This window comes from Lagopus muta, chromosome 11 (genome assembly GCF_023343835.1).
Source record: "Lagopus muta isolate bLagMut1 chromosome 11, bLagMut1 primary, whole genome shotgun sequence".
NCBI classification, from domain to species: domain Eukaryota; kingdom Metazoa; phylum Chordata; class Aves; order Galliformes; family Phasianidae; genus Lagopus; species Lagopus muta.
Genome location: NC_064443.1, coordinates 5,359,459 through 5,380,886, shown reverse-complemented (window position 1 = coordinate 5,380,886; position 21,428 = coordinate 5,359,459). Strand labels below are relative to the sequence as shown.

At 39.3% G+C, this 21,428-nt stretch overlaps 1 protein-coding gene across 8 annotated transcripts in view; it reads left to right on the top strand.

The window, feature by feature from the left end:
- IQSEC1 (IQ motif and Sec7 domain ArfGEF 1) overlaps positions 1 to 21,428 on the top strand; it is a 315,077-nt gene that overhangs the window by 126,930 nt on the left and 166,719 nt on the right. For 3 of the 8 annotated variants that reach the window (XM_048957700.1, XM_048957698.1, XM_048957709.1), the window contains exon 3: positions 16,481 to 16,567. The exons of 2 other annotated variants lie outside the window; for them this stretch is intronic. In XM_048957700.1, coding sequence (XP_048813657.1) covers positions 16,481 to 16,567 — 87 coding nt within the window. Of the gene's footprint in view, positions 1 to 8,017; positions 8,458 to 16,480; positions 16,568 to 21,428 lie in introns of those variants that run through there. 3 more of the 8 variants (XM_048957703.1, XM_048957707.1, XM_048957708.1) reach the window with 3 other exon arrangements.

Below are 21,428 nucleotides of genomic sequence, written 5' to 3'. Positions count from 1 at the left end.
ATCGACCTGTATTTTTTTTCCTTCATCTGAAGACATATTAAGATGGGTTTTTATTAAAATAACCAGGGACAAAATATATTTAAAAAAGCCTTCACAGTAAATGAATGCTAAGAAAAAATAATCAGGTGGCATCTCATTTTAATGTAGCAAAAATGAAACAAATGACAGAAACACCAGTGTTATATAAAATCCATTGACTAGCAGCTGAAGTCAGCAAAGTATAAAGACATAAATAAAGTGCATGATGAATACGAGTAAAAGATGTGGGAAATACTTCTGAACTTTGATTCTTTTTGGAACTTTATTTATTTGTAGCCCACTTGGATGCTTTTCTGAGAAGATGCCCTGGATTCGCTAACTGTTGGATGAATGACTTCTTAAATCTGGGTTAGAGCAGAAATACATATCAAAGAAGAAAAAGCATCAAGTGTGACATCCTGAGCTGTAGACAGTCACCTCTTTGTCTCTTCTCAAATGATTTATTACATTGCCCATTAGTTTGCTCATGTTAGTGAGATATTTTATGGTGACAGATATGCTTTACTTAGGCCGTGAGATCTGCAGGCATTAATTACATTCTGCTCATTGTATTCATTCTTCTGCTGACATTCATTCGCAGTTTTATACCATCCTAAACACTGAAAGGTGTGTACAGCAGATTTGTCTTGTTCTGTTTGTGCATTTTCAGTTCTGTTGTCCAAAGCATGATGGAATGAATCTGAGCAAATAGTTTCTACTTCTATTACTTCTGTTATTAACTACGTGCTATATGTGAAATTAAAAGTAGTAATTAAGAAGCCATCCCAACCCTGAAGAAACTTAATTGCTTTCTAAATACCTATTACAGTGTGATTCATTATCAGTGTATGCGTTTATTGAAGAGGACAGCAGCTGTGACCTGATATCAGGAAGCTCAGAAGAGTGACTCAGGCCAAAATTACAGTTCTTATTCTTTGCCCACAACTGTTTCTAGGCTGTATTCCAGTTAGCCCTGCTACTGCTTAGATTTTATGTTGAAATATTTCTGTCTTTTTATCAGGTGTCAGAAGAAAATATCTGACAGTTATTTAACATAGTAGTGTTACTTGAATAAGCTGTCTTCAGGTCATCTCTTGCAAAGACTATGTAAATTTTGATCTTATTACCAGAGTACATACATCTTAGTTGGATCTAAAAGCAATAGCTAGTAAAGTACCAAAGCAAAGTTTATCTATATAAGAATCCCTTCATCATCACAAATCATTGCCAATGCAGTTGGATTTCTTGGAAGCCAATTTTCAAATTGATTGGATTTGTTGTCAACAGCACACAGAAGCAGCACAGGTCTTTTGGAATGTTTCTGCCAAATCAGTATTTGCAGATCCTCTGCCATCTCTTGCTATTTAGCAGGTATTTTATGTAACAAATATTCTTGAGCTGGAAATGTGTACACTGAGCTGGAGCTTATGTAGCGAATAAAGTGACACTTTATTCCTTAGTTCAGATTTCTGCCTTGCCCTAGATATTTCAAGGAAAATAGTTAATCTAACAAGCCATATGTACATCCTGATTGATAGCACAATGCTGCCAGGGGGGTCTGCTGAGCCTATTGTAAAATATTCACACAAAGTACGTGCTCTAAATTAAGCAGACTGCAGTGCATTGCCCCTCTGTCTGCTAGTGTTCTCCAGTGGCAAAGCAAGTCTGATACTCAAACTGAGAACTCTGTTGTTGCCAACTAGGCTGCTGTCCTTTCAGTGTTCAGGGATAATTAGAAAAAAATGTTTACACAGAATGCAGCAGGAAGTTCTCCTCTGCTGGTGTTGTATCTGAGGGGAGAATATTGCTGATACATGTGGCCTTTTCCATATCCCTCTACTTCTTTCACAGATAATTGTATTTGCTACAGTGAAAGAAATGGAATCGTATAGTTGAAAGCATATCAAATGTGTGTGTATACACAGGTATCAAGTGTATTTGCATTGCTCTGTTTTTCTTTCCAAGTTTGCAAACAAGCGAAATCCTTAGAAAGGTAAGCAGAAAACAAGCGCTCAGGGAATGATGAGATACAGTGTTACTTATAGTTCCTACTTGTTATAGAAGTGTTTACAGAACTTGGTATTTTGATACTTCAATTTAAATAGTGTTTATTTACTAAGAGCTTGGGCTCCTTCAGAGAGAAAAGGCCCTTTTTAGTCATACGAAGTGCAAGGCAGTTTGCATAGCTTGCAGGATAAAACTGGCACAACATAAAGTTTGCAAGTCCAGAGAGTAAGGGTACTGAGAAGTATTCACCGCGTATGTATTTATATCTGTAGTAAAATAAGTCTTAGAGTTTTGTTAAGGTGGTAACAAATAGTTTTTATTAGATTGAAATGAAAGTACATGGTTAGGACTGATAGAAGGGTATTAAAAGCACTGGAACTTGGATGGGGTAGATTTTTGTTTGGCTTCTTCCTTCTAAAAGTTGTTTTGCCCAGGAGAAGTGGGTAGAAGTACTTAGAACCTTAGAACCTTGCTTTAGCAGAGTTCTTATGCACAATTTAAAGGAAAGTTGTTTCTTGACTTAGAGTCTGTGTTGTCTACCAGTAACAAAGGACACTTTTACTGCTAAAACCAGAGCTTGAATAGGGGAAAATTTACTGTGGGCCATGATTCAAGTTTCCCAGAACTCTTTTGTGCTGCCAGTAATGGTGACACCTGCAGTTTTCAGCAGTGAGAGCTGTGGATTAATTCCACAGCTGCTGAGCTGCTGCCTCACTGGGCTGGGCTGCATCCATCAGCAAGGGCATTCCGGGCAGCTGTACCCTGAGGGCAGCCTGCAGGCAGTGCTGGCTGCTGGGGGCAGAAGGGTGAGACACAGGAGCAGGATGGAGAAATTCAGTAAAGTAGGTATGGGACTGAGCAGCTCAATGTTTAAAGTGGGAAAGGTGTGCACCATGCAGTGTGGAAAAGGAGGCTTGTTTATTTTTTATTGTGGAAATGACGATTTTGGTTGTGCAGCTTAAATCCTCTTTTACTTGTTTGTGAAGCCAAGAAGCGAATGCTAGTGCCTCTCCTCACAGAACGCTGTGTGCCCTGCGGGAGCCTTGGAATAGAGGTGAGGGGGCTCACAGGGCTGAGGTGCTTTTGGCCCCTGAGTTCGGGTCCCTGTTCCATCCATGGTGTCCTCAGATGTGGTTTGGGTCCATGCCTCAGCTGCACTCCTGTGAGCTGAGCAGAGGTCAGGAGGTGCAGTGCAAGCCCCAGATTCTCAGAAATAGTTCGGTTTTGTGTGGTAGAGAGGATAGATGGATGTGTGGGCATTTGTAGCCAGTACTGAATATGGTTTTCCTGTGGAAGCAATGGCTCTCATCCCTCAGAGGGGCAGTTGTCAGCATTGTACCCTCAGCGTGCTGAGGTAATTGTACCATCGAGCCACCTCATATTTAGGATTTTTAAGATAGGGCATAGGAAATCTCTCTCTAACACGCTGAAATGAGGCACTTGTTCGCACGCGGTGTTTCGGGATGCGGAAGCGCAGCTTTCCTTGCTCCCGGCACGCCGGCATGGGGCCGCTGCCAGGAGATCTTGGCGGGAAGCGGCGCTCCGCCACCTCCGGGCACACAGCGGGCTGGCGCCGGCCGGCAGAACAGCGTGCAGCAAAGCGGTCACTTACATAACAGTGCTGACCCTCGGTGAATCATACAGAGCGGTGTGACTTGGCAAGTGGAGAGAAATGGGGACTCCTGAGCCTTCCTGCTGTTGGGGAGCTCTGTTGCAGGCTCCCATTTGATCACTGTCGGGAACACTGATGCTTAAAAAAGAGGCTCGAACAGAATAAGGGCGCTGAACTTTGTCCAGATCAGTCTGTGCGAGGTCTGTATGTTTCTGAAGCAGCAGAAGTATTTCTTGATGGTGATGTTTAGATAATGTCCTTGACATCCAGAAATACTGATTAGTCTTAAAAATGTAAGGTAGCTTTTGGGGCTGTGATAACGAAGACTAACAGGAAAAGGTCTGTATTTAATTTGTGGAGAAGTATTTTTGAAAAAAGAAGTGGGAGGAGATCTTTGAAACAAAGAACCAGAGTCTGATAGGAATGCTATTGTAAAGCAAACAAGGTAGAACATGGCAATAGGCAATACAGCTGCTTCTAATCACCCCAATGATTAGAATCTAGAGATCAAAATTAGGTTTTATAAGGCTTTGTTCCAGTAAATGTGTTGTTCAGATTTGGAGTACGCTTGGCAGGTTGTACATTCCAGCAGGGGCAAGATGTTTTATCCCAAGTGACTTCACTTGCAACTTCAAACACAAGCCTGGCTTCTTCTGAGCTTCTTCTGATTTTCTAGAATGAATAAACAACTAAGTATCTTAATCATGCAGAGACCAACGTGTAAGTAATAAGCATGAGAATACAATAAATGATAACAAATGGCTGTGCATGGTAGTGCATCCTGAAACATTCAAGATAAGTTCAGGTCTTCATATAAAACAAATGAGCCAGCAAGTAGTAGAGGCTCATTTTACTTTGTAAATGTTATCTGGCATACGAGTTACAACTCATGTGGTGCACAAGTTGCAGTGGCCTCTCCAAGTTTATTGTATACACCGCTATTTGGCATTGTTCAGGTGGTGTGTTTATTTTGTTGTAATTAAAGGAACAGGAATCTGAGCAGAGAGAACTGTTTTTTGTTTGTTTTGAAATGCTTTACTTGCTGCATAGACGGATTGCTAATATTGGTAGGAATCAGTAGAACTGAATGTTTACTGTGACATTCTGCCCCTGGTGAAACCCATAGGAGTTCTTCCCAAATAATTCAAGAGGGATCAGAGCATTTATATTTAATAATTCTGCACTGCAAACTCATTAGGGTAATGGTTTGGCATCTTACATCTAGGTCTTTTCACAGGGTGGCACTGAATAACGTACTGTTCTAAGTATCTTGCTGAGTAGACTTCATAACATCAGGAAAAACTGCAACCCTGATGTTCCAAGTCTGCCCTTCTTAATATATTTTTCATATTAAAAAAAAAAAATCTCTTTTCTAAGTTAAAATCTAAGGCTTGGCAGTCTGTACTTAGTATTTCATCAATTGTAAAATTCTTCTAATTCATATAAAAGAAGTGTGGGCAGGTGTTATCATATGCTTACTCATTAGACCAGCTTCATATTACTAAGGGAGAAATGGTGAAGTTAATGCATGAGAGATGTATTCCTTCGAACAGTTACCCTGACTAAAACAGTAAGGGCTCAGATGACTGGTTTTTCAGCTATCTTTTTCTGAACACACCAAGCAGAAAACTGGAACCAAACAAGACAAAATGTTATACACAGCAAAAAGCTTCCTTATTATTTTCCTGTCTAAAATTCCACCTTCAATGACGTTCATCGGAGAACAGGAAGAAGTAGTTGTTATATTATGAGTGTACCTTTCATATACTAAGAAACTGGCTTAAAGGTGAGTTACTGCTTGTGGAGAAGCTTGATACTAAAAATATTGGAGGAAACCTAAGTTAGCACAACAGAAGTCAGCCCTAAGCCTGTGTGGGTACAGAATTCAAAATGAGTGCAGCAGCTGAGAGCCTTTCTCTATCAGCATTACCATTAGTGGAATGCAGGTAATGTGCACTTTGCTTGTGCTTTTTTATTTGGTTTGTCAGTTTGTTTTTTTTTTTTTTCTTATTCCATAAAACTGTGCTTTTGAAACAATAGCTGAAATGATTAACTATTACAGTTACCTGGCCCAAGTACTTTCTCCTGGAATGGTTATCATCCAGTGAGCTCAATTCTGTGTATCTGTGTAACTTATTCTTCATTTTTCATTCATTCTGTGCACTGTACTGCCAGATAACTGCAAAAAATGGATTTTAAAGTGGAATAACGAGTCCAAGCTGAGAAGTCTGTATATCCTCTACCTTGCACAATAGTGGTGATTAAGCTACTTGATATTAGAATACGCTGGAAAGCCATTTTATGGGACTCTTTATGCAGAGGTTGTATTTTCTTAGGAGGCATTTATTTCTGTGATGTATTGGTTGCTGTTAAGGGGCGTTAGCTCTGATATACAATTTCACAATACTTAAGCACCTTCTAAAATTGTTCTGTTTCTTCAGTACTTTGTATTTAGGATCTGCTAAAAATAAGGTAGTACTCAAATCCCAAAAAGACTTTTCTGGAAAATTGAAAGCTACCTTTTGGCTATTCTCTGTGCAGTAGACAAAGACGTTTGCCTTAATTTGTGGAAAAGATTCTTAACTTACAAATTTAGCAGACTCCAAGCAGTCATATTACTCTGTTGCAGTGCTGTCCATATGTGTATCAAGGTTTGAATGCTTTAAATCAGGCTTACATTGTGGAATGGGTCCATTTTGCTAGGGGACTTGCGCCAAACCATGAGCCTGCATGAGTTAGAGTGACAGGATCAGGCCCACAGTGAAGGTTTTATGAGCAACATAAATCTGTTTTGGAATTTGCCATATTCCTCTGCTATGTGGGGCAGTGTCACATCGAGTCTATAGTTAGATAAATGTGGCTTAACCTGAATACCAGATAAAGTGCCCGTTGGTGCAGCATGCAAGCATTACGGGCTAATTATGGGGATGAATGGACAATTTGGGGACTTGTCTCTGCATTAGGTGTGGTTTCCTATTGTACTGATGTAATGCTATCACATGGTGGTGTGACCCCAGGGCTGTGGCTTCCTTGAAAATTCTGTAACTGAGCATAAATTCTGTTTCGGTAGGGAAGGAAGGTTAAGGTGATTAGGTAAAACTAAGTGCAAGTCTGTTAAATAAGATTTCTGTATTGGTTTCCAGAGCAGTGGGAATTTGTGTGGAGGTGGGAGGGAAGTTAGAAGCTAATTGCTCAGCTTTAGGCAGATGCCTGACCATAAAGCAGCTGTGAGGGTATTTTTCAATAAAATTTGCAGTCTCTTGCAAATCAGTTCTGAACACAGACCATCAGAAAAGCCTTAGCATTTTGTTATTTGTTTGTTGCATGAATTAGCAGCGACAGTTCATGCTTCTCTTTAGCCCGGGGAACATCACAGGTAGTGCTATGATAAGTAGCATTTGGTTGACCACCTGCTCTCTCTTATTCTGGAAATACTACAATTGGCTGTGGAACAACTATGAACTGATCACTTGACCATGGCAAATCAGCTGCCCTCATCAGTGTGTTCTGGTATATATTTAACTTAATAATGTGAGCAGATGGTCATTATATTGATTCATGAAGCAAGGGAGACAGCGTGGCTGTCTTGATAACGTAAGCATCAGAGTGGGGCAATAAGCAAGGGGAGGAAGAAGCATAATTTCTTTGCTTTCTTGATGATCACAGGACAACCATGTACAGCAATTAAATAAAGGCAAGAATGTGACTCCTCAAGCCTGTACATATGATCTCTTATCTGGAGATAGCTGCTGCTAGTGCACAGGAATGCTGCTGCTGAAATTCTTGCATCGTTGATGTTGCTTTTAAAAAATTAAATTAAAAAGAAGTGGGGAGGGGCAGTTTCTTATAGAGCTGTTAACCTTCTGCCTCTGCTAATAGTGATAAGTCTTTTGATGAAATGTTGAAAGGAAAATGTCATTTAAGTAACCATTGAGTGATTTTTGCAAACAACTACGTTGCTTGTCACCCCATTAAATGTGGTATAACTGGATTTAATCAAGAAACTCATTCTATAAAATATTCAACAGCTGCCCTTGTTAGCTAAACTAGTAGTTCGCAAATTCCCAGCTTGCATCAGCTCAAAGGAACAGCTTCATTGAGTTCATCTTATAATTTCCACATGAGAAATGGTATACACAGAAGAGCATTCTCTTGAGCAGGAGCTTAATCTCGTATTTTGGTTCCTGTTTCTCCCTGTTGCTGATTAGCTTTGCTGTCTTATCAGTTTATGTCATAGTACGTGACTATAAATTGACTTTGCAGTGAGGAGGGAATTCGCTTCGTCTTCACAGATGCTGCTGTTACCATGGAGATAAAAGGACCAATGGCCTTTTCTTGGTTTGGACTGTACTACAGTGCTCATACAGAGACGGTGCATTCGAAAATGCACCATTTGGTGCTTTCAAATTTCAGTCTGAATATCAAATGAGGAAGCATACTGTTTTTTCTTGGTGATGAAGTTAAATGATAAATACAGATTTGGGACTGTTTTTGGAAGCAGAAAGCAAGCCTATCAGGAATGTGAAAACAATGTGACTGGTTTGTGCTTGCTGAACCTCCTCTCTGGGAAAAACCTTTTGGCTTTGCAAAATATAACCCTGTAGAGCCTTTGGGTTTATCTGATGCGGTGTTTGGGGCTGGTTACATCACCAGCTTACTTATCTGTGATGTTCCACCATGGCTGATCGTGAATGAGCGTGCAAAACTGTGAATGCATTTTTTTTTCCTTAAGAAAGCTTTTCTACCTCAGATTGCGTGAAAGAAAATATAAATACCAAATCCACAACACATTCAAGGATGGCTTGCAGAAGGTGTTATTTGTGAGTACCTTTTCCTTCTTCATCTGTCATCACGTCTCTGATATCTGTGTTGAGGATTCCAGAAGTGGGAGTAGTGATCGGTTTATTGTTTGGTAGGTTTCTTTCCATGAACCATTTTTAGGGTGTTACCTTTTTTAGCAGATGAATGATCTGTATTTTAGAAATGCACAGATGGTGGTTGTGTTTACGTGCATAGATATTCAAAAATTTAACCTGATGAAAGTGAATAAACCAGCAGTTTATTGCAGTGGAAAAAAACGATGAAAAGGAATAAAAACCCAACCAATTCTTTGCATAAAAACAATGTAAGATGCTAGGATGAGTCAAGAATCTCTTCCATTTTGCTTGAATGATTTGTCATATAAAGGTGTAATCTGTCTTTTAAATATATAAATGGTAATGAAAAGGAATGTACTACAGTTGTGAGCGATATCCTGTAATAACATTCTGGTGTGGTTTTGTTGCTATATGTGCTTGCCTATATCCTAAAGATGCATTATTTGCTTATTATTTACTCGAACAGTTTCACAAGCAGCAGGAGTTTAATGTTTTGTTCATTTAATGCAGTGCAGCAGCTCTTCACATGAGCTGTCACGTTTGGCAGAATGGCTCAGTGCTGATCCACTTGTAGGCAGAGGAAAGGCAGTGCTGAAGTTTGATCATGTTTGTGGTGTCAGCGTCAGGCTGCATACAGAAATCATAAGGATTGGCCGAGTTCTGGTGGCTGCACATGGCTCTCACTGCGGGCTATCAAAGCGTGCTGCAGTGTTGTCCTGCTTCAGATAAAAATCGTGGGAGTGTGCAGTTAAGTTGTTCTTAAACCCCACCCTCACTACTATCAGTGCTTCACTATTAATCCACTGGTCTGAAATGGCTGTATGTGTTATTTGTGTTTTTGAACTCTGCTTGAAGTTCCCCTACGCAGAGGGTTCCACTGGAGTTGTGCAGGGGTCGTGCACAAGGCAGGTGCAGCTGTCCTCTGTAGCTGCTGTCTGCTTTTTGAGGAGCGGCTGAGGGTCCTGAGTAAATGTATTTCCTGTTCAGTAGCCCTGTCCACGTGCAGAGTAAATTCAGCCATTCGAGAGTAAACCAAAACGAGTATTGAAAGAGTATTGAAATCTGTTCTTAAATTTTCTTTAGCCTGTTGTTTTACAGAGATGGCATCAGTGGTTGAGTTGAAATGCTTGAAAATGAGAGTAAACTTGGAGCCGTACATTGGAAATCTAAACAAGAAAAGTGAACTTGGAAAACAGGTGGTAATCTTCAAGATGTATGCACATCAGCTTTGGAAATAATGCCACGCATCAATACAAGGGAGAAGTGATTTGCATTACACTCCATTGTTTTCTGGGTTCTGGTATTTGGGGGTTTTGTAACTCTCAGTCAGCAACAGAATTTCTTACAGTGTTTATCACATGATGTTAAAGAATATTTCCTCTTTGTGGGTTACTTTCTGTAACAGTGACATTCCAGTCGTTTGTAGAACCACTTTGTGCTGTACTTTCCTCTATTACTGTTTATGGTTGGTATCCTTTACTTGCCTCAGCACGTTGCTGTAGAAAACAAGATGTGAATTATGTCTTATATTATTCTGTATCACTGCTCGTCCATTAGAAAGTAAATGCTGACAACTGAAGACTTTTAGGTCTGTTATGGAACCAACTCTATAGAACGTGTCTGTGTGTCGGTGTGTAAATTCTTCAGTTCTTTAAAACCGATGAGTTCCAAACAGAAACGAAATACATTAAGAAGTTGGTTTCACCAGCTCTTTAATGTGTGGGTTAGTTTTGAGATGAAGCCTTAGATAAGATAAATCTGATGACATACTAATAATAGGCACTAAGGGCTTTTGCATTTTAAAATATAAGATTTTTTTTTTTACCCTTCAGATGAAAAATACAGGAAAAAAAATTTAGGTTGTGGTTTGGCTTTTTTAGAGCAGCAGTAATGTCAGAATCCTGGGATGAGCAAAAGCATCGCGTTTCAGAAGCTGCGCTGAGTAGAAGGTGTCACTGTGCCATGTTACAAGTAATAGGATTTGCACTGCTGTAAATCTCTTATGTCTATCTGTTTAATTTCATTCTTTGCGCACTGGTTTTCCCTTTTTTTTTTTTTTTATCAGGGTCATCATTTCTAGATGTGGCTCTGTGTTTGGTTTTACTGTGATCAATGCTGTGCAATTATAGATGGGGCTCTGTTTTGTAACGTGAGTGGCAGTTCCGTCAGAAAATCTCGAACCTTTTTACTTACTATCAAGTAAGAAATGTAGAAAAGATGCGATGTTCTGCTTCCCTTTAAAATATTATCATCTTTCAATCAAATGCAGCTTCATTTATCTGTTCTGTTTCATGTTTTGGATTGTATATTTTTTCTATGAATGTTAAATTATGACTAGTAAGCAAAGCTCGTAAAGTTGCATTTTATTTGTCATGTAAATGTCTGTATGTCACTGTTCAGAACAGATTTCTTGCATTAAGAGTTAGTCAAAAGGAAAACAAATGATCTTAATTGTATTTATCTGTACATGAACAGTCTTAATTAGGTTCACCCTAAGTACAGTTATCCTACTTTTGGAGACTGCCTATAAGCTGTGCATTGGCCAGGATGTAAAAGAATCACCTAATGCCTGTTTATTGGGTTATATGGGCTAATACTTCATTTCCATAAAACCAAAAATGATTTGTAATCATTGTTCGTAAGATCATTATCTGAAATGTTAATAAGCACAAGGATGGGGTAGAAATGAGACATTTCTTGTTTAGTGTGTTATACATGGTACTGGTCTTATTCTCTGAAGAGATGATTATTTTGAGGCCTTGTGATGAATGAGAGTGCAAGCATACTTAATTTTGTTTTATTTTCTAAATCCAGCTGTGGACACCCAAACTGGAAATACGTAAGGAGTGACAAACAAGAACCTCTCCATTTATGTTTATATTGTAACTTGTAGAAATGCAGATATTCCATCATTTTGATGACAACTGAATTTATGTATTCTTATGCAAAATCCAGCAGTTTGTACTCTAAGCTACATGTACTAAACTCTTAGAGCTATTGATTTTTTTGAACGTTATTGATGCTTAGTAAAACTATCTCTGCTTTTTATTAAGAAAAATTCTGTCCTATCTTGCTTTCAATTAGTTTACATGAAAACTGCATGGTGAGCAGGGAGGGAAGGAGGGAGATCCAGCAGTGCAGATCTAGAGCATATGGTTGTGCTGTTATGTTGGCAGTTATTGGGTGTGGATCTTGTGATACGCGTGAAGTTGCACCTCAGCGGACATGTCTGCAGAGAGCTGTGATCTAACTCAGACTATGGAGCTGGTGTGAGTTGCTGTATAAAACTATCTGCTGTTTCCTCTGCACGATGAATTTCTGAAAAAAAGTTATCCTGTGGGAATAGTTAACACACTGAAAGCCTTTCCAGCGTGATTAACCAAATGTTAATTAACAAAAACTTAGGTAGAGTTGATATGAGCCCTTATTACAGTGCCTTTGATTTTTGACCATCCTTTTGGAAGTCAGTTATTATATTTAAAACTTCATTTTTTGCTAAAGAAATCGTTAGGTTCATTATAGAGGAACAGGACAGACTTTACTATCTTTTAAACATGATCTTTTCTAACCTCAGCTGTAACCATAACTCTGGATTGAAGTGGAAAAGAAAACTATCAATTTGGAAAGTTATTCTTCATCAGGTTAAAATGGAATTAAAATGAAAGCATTCCTCTTATTACCTTGTAGGCATGAATCCAATCAAATAAATCATTATATTGTGAGCTGCCTCAGATGACAGTGGAGCAAATAGCCCTATCCAGTAGATCTGCTGTTTGCAAGCTAATTTAAAAATGGATCTGTGTTAGCTAGCACCAGGTATACAGATTGCATTAGGCAGCACAAGAGGCTGTTCTGGCGTATATTTTAGGTGGTACTTGTACATAGTCATTAAAATGCAGCAGTTGATGTAAAGATAGACTAGAAGAAAGAGAAGAGTATTGGCAGATGGAGGTGACAGATTGTTCTTTCAGACAAAGAAGAGGAATAGCATATGAAGTAATAGGGCTACAGAACATCACAGTAGTTAAGATGACGAAATATACCTGTTGGTGCTGTGTCATTGTCAACGCAGGACTGTATTAGGAAGAAATGTTTGTATTAATACAGTTTTCTAATTATTGATGACACAACTGTGTTCTAATGTCTATGTACAAGTACCACCTAAAATCATCTGTATGAAGGCTGACAGTACTGTTAGGAAGATGTTCTATGACAGTAAAAGTGTAATAATTCTACCAAATTTTTCAGAGGTTATATGCAGTTAGAATAAAACAGCAGTAAAACAAAAAGGGTAGGATATCCTATCCTGCAGGAAGTGCTGCGTGCTGGTGAGAGGTAGGAGGAGGTGCCTTCTGTGGGATCCTGGTGCTTCGCTGTGATTGCTGCCTGGTGGCGTGGTGGCACTGTGATTGTCCTGCAAACAGCTCCCTTGGGAAAGAGAGAATGGATTGTTAAAGCAGAAGGAATTCCAAGTACATGGTTGGGTGTTCTGTTTTCCCAGGTTGTTTTGAAACCAATACTGAGCAATACATCTACTGTGTTTAGGAGGCTCATTGCTGATCATAGCAGAAAATGAAAATATGTTGCCTTGCAGTTGTAGCTTTACTTGCTGATCTAGGTCACTTTGTGTATTTAAACGAGACTGCAGGACCAAAAGAGCAGCAAGTGATGTTTTTGTTCAGTTGATGAATACAAAAGTGATGTTAAAATGAGTGGCTCCTAATGGCAAATATGGGAATTTATACAGGAGATAAAGGAATGGGCAAACCTCCTTTGGGTCTGCATGCTAACATTGTAGATTGGACTTCTTTAATGGTGGTATGGGTATCTTGAAGGAAATGTGATTTCCTGGTTTTATCATGCAATCATAGAAGCTATTTTGGAATTAGTTCTGTTTATACCGTGTCAGTAGTATGTTCTCAAAAGAACTAAAAAGTAACCTTTAAATGACAAGTGGTTACCTATCCATGAGAATGTGGGGAGGGCTGGAGGAAACTGCCTGCAAAGGGGAAATGACAAATCTTCCATGCGATGTTGCAGTGATGTTTTAGAGACTGAAATGACCAGAAGCAGCACTCATCAATTTAGTCATTTGTCTTGTGTCAGTTCTGAAGCATCTCTCCTCTATTTCTAATTTTAAATCACCTTTGGAAGATGTAAAATCAAGCATCTCTGATACTGCCAACAGTGATGTGATGAAGGTGATCACTTCTCCAAACTGTTTACATTTATTTCTTATGTCTTCAGGTGTTAGGACTTAAATCAATTCTATTTTGAGTGCGAATTTGTGTTGAAGGCTGATTGAAACATGTATATTTTTTAAGTTTTTAGTGGTTCTCGCAAAAGAGAAGTTGAAACTGAACTGATACTATCCAGAGGAGAAAATAAATGAATGTATTGCTTTAGCATGTGACCAAAGGTACAAAATGCAACATGCATATATTACCATGTACCAGCAGAAGGTGGATTTGCTTTGGGTAAAATTAGTATGCTGACAGAGGCTGTAAGCCTGAGCCCTTATCTGTTATCATACTGACTGGGCATCAGTCACTATGACCTAGTGGAACCAAAACGCTGGGTCATGAAAACTCCTGAATTTTACAGCTTGGAGCACAGTCCAAACCTCATGTTTATTTCTGTAACTGTTTAGATAAGAGTCTATCTCTGAACACCATGAGAAAGGGCTGAAATCAAACTTCACATACTGAACATATGTCTTTAACATCTGGGATATTCTTGTTGGAAGAAAGCAGTATGTGGTAACTTAATTATGAGTCTGCAGTTGAATGTTTTGTCATCTGTTTTGTCTGTTCCATACCTTCATCTGTAAGGCAGTGGAGTGCCAGTGTAGTTGCTATCTGACAAACCTATAGCACTTCTCATTTGCTGTCAAGGTGACTGGACTTTTGCATTTCCACTGCACCTTCGAAAAGAAACTCAAAGCAGTTGAGCTCCTAAGCAGTCTTGTGCATTGGGTGAGTATTGACCTTAACTGCAAATGAGGAAGCTCAGATTCCAGAGAGAACTTTTGTTGTTGTTTTGATATTTTTGAACCTAGGAATTCAGAGTAGGACACCCTTCTAGACAGAACCTTGCTGGGATAGCCAAGAGTGAGCTCTGTTCAAAATATTTTACTGCACAGAGCTAAGCACAGACAGATTCATTCATGTCTTTACTAGTTTATTCTCTGAAGAAGGAGATGCCACTGATGGGAATGGAAAGATTGGCCTAGGGATAAAAAAAAGGAAAGGGAGGTGGGGGAGGGAAGAGAGGTCTGGGGCATCTTCATGCTAATCTCGTTTTGCTTCTACCAAAAACCTTAGGTATTCCCAAAGCAGGGAGCAGCGATTTCATCAGTGTGATCAGTTTCCCTACCCAGTGTGAGACTTTACCATCCAAGGCGCAATGATAACATACTAGCCTGGTTCTGTGACTTGTGTGGAGCAGCTTGTGTGAATATCATATGTTCCTTGTCAGAAAACGTTACTCTTCCATGTTTGAACTGCTTTTGTCGTGGTCCATCAGTGTTTTTGACAACGTTGTCCATCTTCTTTTAGACTTGTGAAGGTCTTCTTTCCCAGTGGCACAAAGGTGCCACCATTGCACTTGCGAGGTGTTAGCAGGGTACGTCCCATGATGGCAGTCTGCCTAATGACTGAATTCGGTTGCCACTTTGTTTCCAAACACTCAGATAATTTATAGGAGTTACCATCAGTTGCCATCTTTAAACAGAAAATCCAGCTCATCTTGGCCTTGCAATTGCTGACACAACGTTGGCAATAGAATCAGAACAGGTTGACCTTATGGGGTTTCTTTTTTTCTAAAGGGATTAGTAACTAATGCCTTTCTTGAAAGGGCTAACTTCTTTTGCATAACCATGCTGCTTGATCTTATGAGAGTGTGGTCTCACAGGACTTTGCTCTAAGCCTCAGGGATTCAGAACGACCAAAATCAATCTTCTGAAACATTTGTCAAGATGCCAGCAAAAGACAAGGCAGGATGGAAATGTATGTGCCGTGCACACATTCTCTATTAAATAGTCAGTTTGGATTCTTTTGACTCTAAATGAGGATTTTCAGTTTAAAGGTTTTTCATCCACGTGTTCACAATGCAGGAGTTAGGAAATAATGATCTAAATTGTATGATTTCATAGGGGAATGCTGTGCCTTAAGAAATTTGATTAGGTGCTTTTATCATGGATGACTTACTGTGCTAAACCTTGTTTAATGCATCCGAGCAAAACCATCAACAATGCTAAGTGTACTGTGTGTTGCTTAAAGATTGTCTAAGCTTTACTTCAGATGCAGTGCCTTGTATCATTCTGCAACTCCGTCTGCACTAATTTGAAACATGCAAATTATCTATGATGTAGGATATCTTTTTGTGGTGTTAAGCTTCTTCTCATGTTTCGACATGACATCACTTAAACTTGTACTGTGCATTTCAGGATATTGCTTAAAACTTGGCTGAAGCTTAGATTCTTTCAAATTTGTATTGCAATGTGTGTATAATTGCTGGGCCTGAAGAAAGCTTATGTCCTTACTCATCTCATTGTACCTCCTCATGCTTAAGCACTGTGTTTGAAATGTCATTAATAAAGAAACAGCTTGACTGGTGCAGAGTAACATGCAAGTCTGAAGTTCCATTTCCATTCAAATTTTAACCCTCGATGTTTATCTTTTGCCTCTGTTCCATGCAGCAAGGCAAAAATTAAGTCTTAAATTGGCATTTTACATTTGTGTTGGGACAAAACTTTGATTCTTCATTGCAACAGTTCATCCCTATCATTATCGATGTCTGTACTTAAACTAGACTATTTCCTGGGATTCAAAATTGACAGCCGTATTTCAAATTTCATTCAAACTTCACAGGATTTTCAATTATACTTATTAGCACCTGCTTTTCCCTAAAAAGCCCCTTTCTAAACACTTGGTGTTTTGACTTTGTGTTTTTCCTTGTGTCGTAGGTCTTTAAATACTCTGCACCAGTTTTGCTGTCCAGCTCCATTGTACCATACCCAGCTAGCAGTCCCTGCCACACACTCAGAGTACAGGTAAGAGTAGATATGATCCACCCACTTGCTTCTTTGGAAGAGAGATCTGATTTTACAATTTGACAAAAGCAGAGGAATGGCAGTTTAAGTTTTAAAATATAAAATGAATTAACTAAAAACTGAGTACTAAGGAAACATCTCAAACAACTTTAACATCCCAAGGGGTCGGGCTATTTGCTTATTTTAGGCACTATTTAATTAGATAGTAAAATGGGTTTTATGCGCTTTAAGAGGCACGTCTCCCCAGACTATTTGAAAGCTACAGACGTTTTGAAAGATAGGAAGAAATTAATTATAGGTTTAGTTCTCACAAAACGAACATCTCAAGCATTGAAATTTTCACATAGTTTGTGTAGGCTAAAGTTTTCCAAGCACAACCTTTTTTTGAAGCCCCTTGAGTATTTCACGATGGTACGTAGGTAAGTCATGGCTCTATGCAATGCGTGGACCTGCACAAGGCTCAGTGCTGCCTGTTGATTCGAATGGAAATAAGGGTTTTTAAAAAGATGCAGGTTCTCAGTGCTGAGTGGCCTACCCTACATCTATCTAAAATACATAATTTTCAGTTAGTAACTTAGCATTTGTGTTTTCAAATCTTCAATTAAATGGGGGCAGCAGTAACTGTACATCTTAATAAAAGCAATTTTCAGTGCCAGAGTTTAGCAGTCAGCTTACAGAAACATCAAAGTATAGTAACCTAAGTTACCAGAAATGTGAAAACTGCTAAGAAACTCTGCACATGTCATGAAGAAACTTGCCTTTAACTGTGATTAACTTAGTCATGATTGCCAGCTCATGAATAATATTAGTATTAAAATATTGGAAATCTGGTGCTGAAAAATCAATTTGCTTTGCACTAGTAATAAAGGCAAAAACAATCCTAAATTGAATCCTAAATCTGTGAATGCCTAAATATTTCTGATTTTAATCTTTCATGTCTTCCTTATGTATAACCTCGCATGTTTGGATCCATCCTGTTATTTTACATTGCAATGTCACTTTGTCTGCTTTCTTTCCTCTCGTTAAAGCTCTTAGCTTTATTTGGTGGTAGTGAATCTGTAGCCCAATTGTAAAACAATTTAGTATTTCTTCAGTGAGGAGTGAGACTTCAGTGTAATTAGATTGCTCTCTTTGTTTTTTTTTAATGAGGATTTTATTTTTCCTTTGTTCCTAGTTTATAATGCTTCATTTTAGGGTTCTTTTAGGGATTTTCCCATAGTGATGTTGATGGCAAAATCAGTAGTTTCTTTAATGTTTCAGTATCTTGCACCACAAAATTTATTTGTGTCTTAATATATCTTTTGGAAAGAAAACTTTCAGCAGGGTAACCTTGTCCTTGGGAGAAAAAAAAATGCCATCCATCTCTGGCTTATTTCTGTGTTTGTTTGTGCAGTAAAGTAATAAATGCCATAAGTGTGGCTGGATCTGCAAAGCATGTGCAGATTTGTTATGGAGAATGTTAATGTGCAAAAATGCAAAACGTAACAATTTTTATATTGCCCAAACTTGCTGTAAGTCTGCAAGCTTTTGCTTAAGAATTGGGATGCGTGTAGGAACTCATCTCTAACCTTACTCTCAGGGAAATTTAGTTCTCAAACTTTGCAACTGTGTGTGTACGTGTAATGAGAACTTAGCTACAATCTGTGGAGATATGAGAGCTCCCAGCAATTGACAATATAACTGTAGCAGCACTGCCTGTGTTCATATAGTGGTAATGGAGCAAGCAATAGGCTTGCCACTGGCTGCTAGGAGAGCTAACATGCTTTGCTCCTCCCTTCCTCCCTCATTGTTTCCTGCTTATATCTATCAGCAGCACGTGATCTGTGCTAACTCTCCATTTTATTAGGAGTTACTGAAGAAGAGCTGTCAGGAGTTAGATATGGCCTTGTTCTTCTCATACATCTTCTCCCCAGCACGCAAGTTGCCTGGGTGATGACTTTTGCAAAGGGTGATACTGAGTCAGCAGCGTACGACAAAAGCAGCCAACTGCACTCAGGGCTGTGTTAGCAGGAGTGCAGGTAGAGAGGCCTCTCTCCCCTTCTGCCAGAACACATCCTGGGGGTTTGTCTGGCTTTTCAAAAGACATCAGGATACTGGAGCATGTCTGGCAAACAGCCTCCTAGATGGTTGGGGGCCAGAGTGTGTGACAGGTGAGGAACAGCCGAGAGAAAGGAGCTGCTTGGTGTGAAGGAAAGGATCAGGGCACTTGCTGTCTTCAACTCCTCAGGGGGAGCATATGCAGAAGGTGCTGCACACCTCATCTAGAAGGTGTGCAATGATGGCCCAAGGGGCAACAGACAGATTGCAGTGAGACAAATTCCAGTTAGATATAAAGAAAGATGAGGAGTGAATTTCACTGTGAAGGCAGCCAAACACTGGATCAGAGGCCAGACAAGGAGATGGTAGCTCTGTCTTCAACAGTACTCGGTTCAGGTGGGCACAGCCCTGGTCAACCTTACGTAGCTGGCCCTGCTTTGGGCAGAAGACTAGACCAGCACCTGCAGAAGTGTCTTCTAGCATAAAGCATCCTATGATCCTGAAGCACTCCTCCATGGAGAACAAAAACGAGCCACAAATTTGTTCTTCACTGGACTGAAGAACTGTGGTTTCATATTATTTGGGGATGCTAATGCTGTCTGTCCCACATGCTACCACATGGTGGTGCATTGGTCACCCCTGTATTCTTTCCTCCTGTCAACAGTTTGGTTGATCCAAAGTTAGGTTTTTGAAGCTGCTGTTTCCAAAGCGGTTGTTACAGCTTGACACCCCTGCATCTGTAATCTCTTAGTCAAGTACTAATTCTGCATGTTTGCATAAATGATCTGTAAGCAGGAATCCTATTGTTCTGAATGAAAATCAGCTACTAGAATATTAGCACAATTAGGCTTTTAATTTGCACATACATTTAATAGTATTAAAATTAGCTCTTAGTCTTCCCATTGATCAATTTATGAATAGAAGTTGGTGGAAACAATGCAAACAAGAACGGATGCTTCATTCTAGCTTCAGATTTGAAGCTTTATTTAGAAAATACTCAGAGGGATTAATTTTCTAGCCCAGAATTAAAAATTAAATTTGCTCTGAAAGAAGCAATTAATGAATGCACTACGGTGAAATCTGGAGCATCTCTGATTTGCTGGTAGCTAATTGCAGGATGTTTTATTCACTCCAGCAGTTTTATTTCCAGTCAAGATGATCTTTGGCATCTGTTTTGAATTGTTAATAGAGAAATAATGCATTTTTAATAACTGCAGCTCTTGCAGTAATCCCTTGCTTGCTCACTTTACAATGTTCAAAATAGAAATAAAATGAGTTATCTTGCCTCTTTCCTATTCTAAGGGCAGTTATAGGAAGCGTATAACGTGCTTCCAGCCAGTTATTTATCTGTCTGTGTTCCAGTTTGCCCATATGCCTCCTATGTCTGCTCTTTTTTATTTATTCTGGTTTTCTCAACTTCCAAACAAAGCAAAAAGGATGTCTGTAGCTTGGCTTCATTGAGTCCCTTCCTATTCCTGCTTTGCGGTGTAGAGTCTTAGAAGTAATATGCTCCAGTTCCGAGCTGCAGATTCCATGAGGTGCTCCATCTTTGTTAGTGACTACCTGAATACGGATTTTATGTCTGGTCTGAGGGCAAAGTAAAGGAGATGACTGGAACCAGAGGTGTCAAAAAAGAAAACAACCGTGGATCTTTGTAGTATTACTTGTGCATCTGTTGCGGAGCCTTTTGCTTGATATGGCCCGGGTAATTTAGTGACCTTGCAGCTAGAACATGTGAGAACAAAGCCCAGAGATATAATGGCATTCAGAGGGAGTAAATTTAATCATATCTGTTTCCTGTTGAAGAATAATCTTTTCCCAGCATTCTCCAAACTCATTTTTCTGTGTCAACAAGGTTCAGTTAGTACGTCAGTCTATCTGTACAGGTGCTAGCTATCTTGCACTAACAGAATGCACCTCATAAATTGTACACCATTTTCACATGAACTTCCCAGTTTCTTGTCTACTGGCACCTTAAAGTTGTAGGCTGGGGGTAGCTTGCCAGCCAGCCCTATAGAAGGCTTCCTAATCTGCTGAAATTGGAGGTGAGGGGAGGAGGGGCTGTTTTGTTTTTAGTGCCCTGCAGCCCGAGTACTATTGTAGCTGTCATCTCTTCAGCCTTTTGTGAGGCAAGTTGCTGTAGGAATAGCTCCAGACAAGAAGTTATAATGAAGAGTGCTTGTGCTTGAGAATACTCTTAAGTGTACAAGTATATCGGTATATTACAGGCAGCTACAACTGCAAGCAGATTTGCTTACCCCTAATATCTAAGAATCTTTTGATGTGATGTGTTTGTTCGTGATTCTGTGATTTGCTTGTTTTGTTTTGCATGCACTTTTGACTGTCACTCATTGCTTTCCCCACCTGCTTTACCTTCCATGCTTCTAATATTTAATTAGATGCCCTTATCGTGTCCAAAGGCATCTTGAAACTAGAGATTTTTCTTTTTTTTTTTTTTTTCCCCAGTGGTACCTGTGAAAACAAACAGATAATGCAAAGGATGTTATAGTACCAAAGAAATCACATCATTTTCTTGCAGTGTCTACCTGCTTAATGTTTAATCAGCACCTCTGGGAGGTAAAAATATTGTTATGAAAATACTTCACTGCTGTAAAATTTTAATGTGGAAGCTTTGTTTCACCAGAAAATGTTGGCTTATTGCAACAAACCATTGTATAGAAGATGATATGAATGATAATGATATGGTGCTATTTCTTTTCCCCGGACCAGTGGTAGGCATTGTACCTATTTTCTTACCCTAACTGGCTAATGCAGAAGCTTAACCTGCAACGATGCCTGGCTGCAGATGCTTTTCAATCAGTAT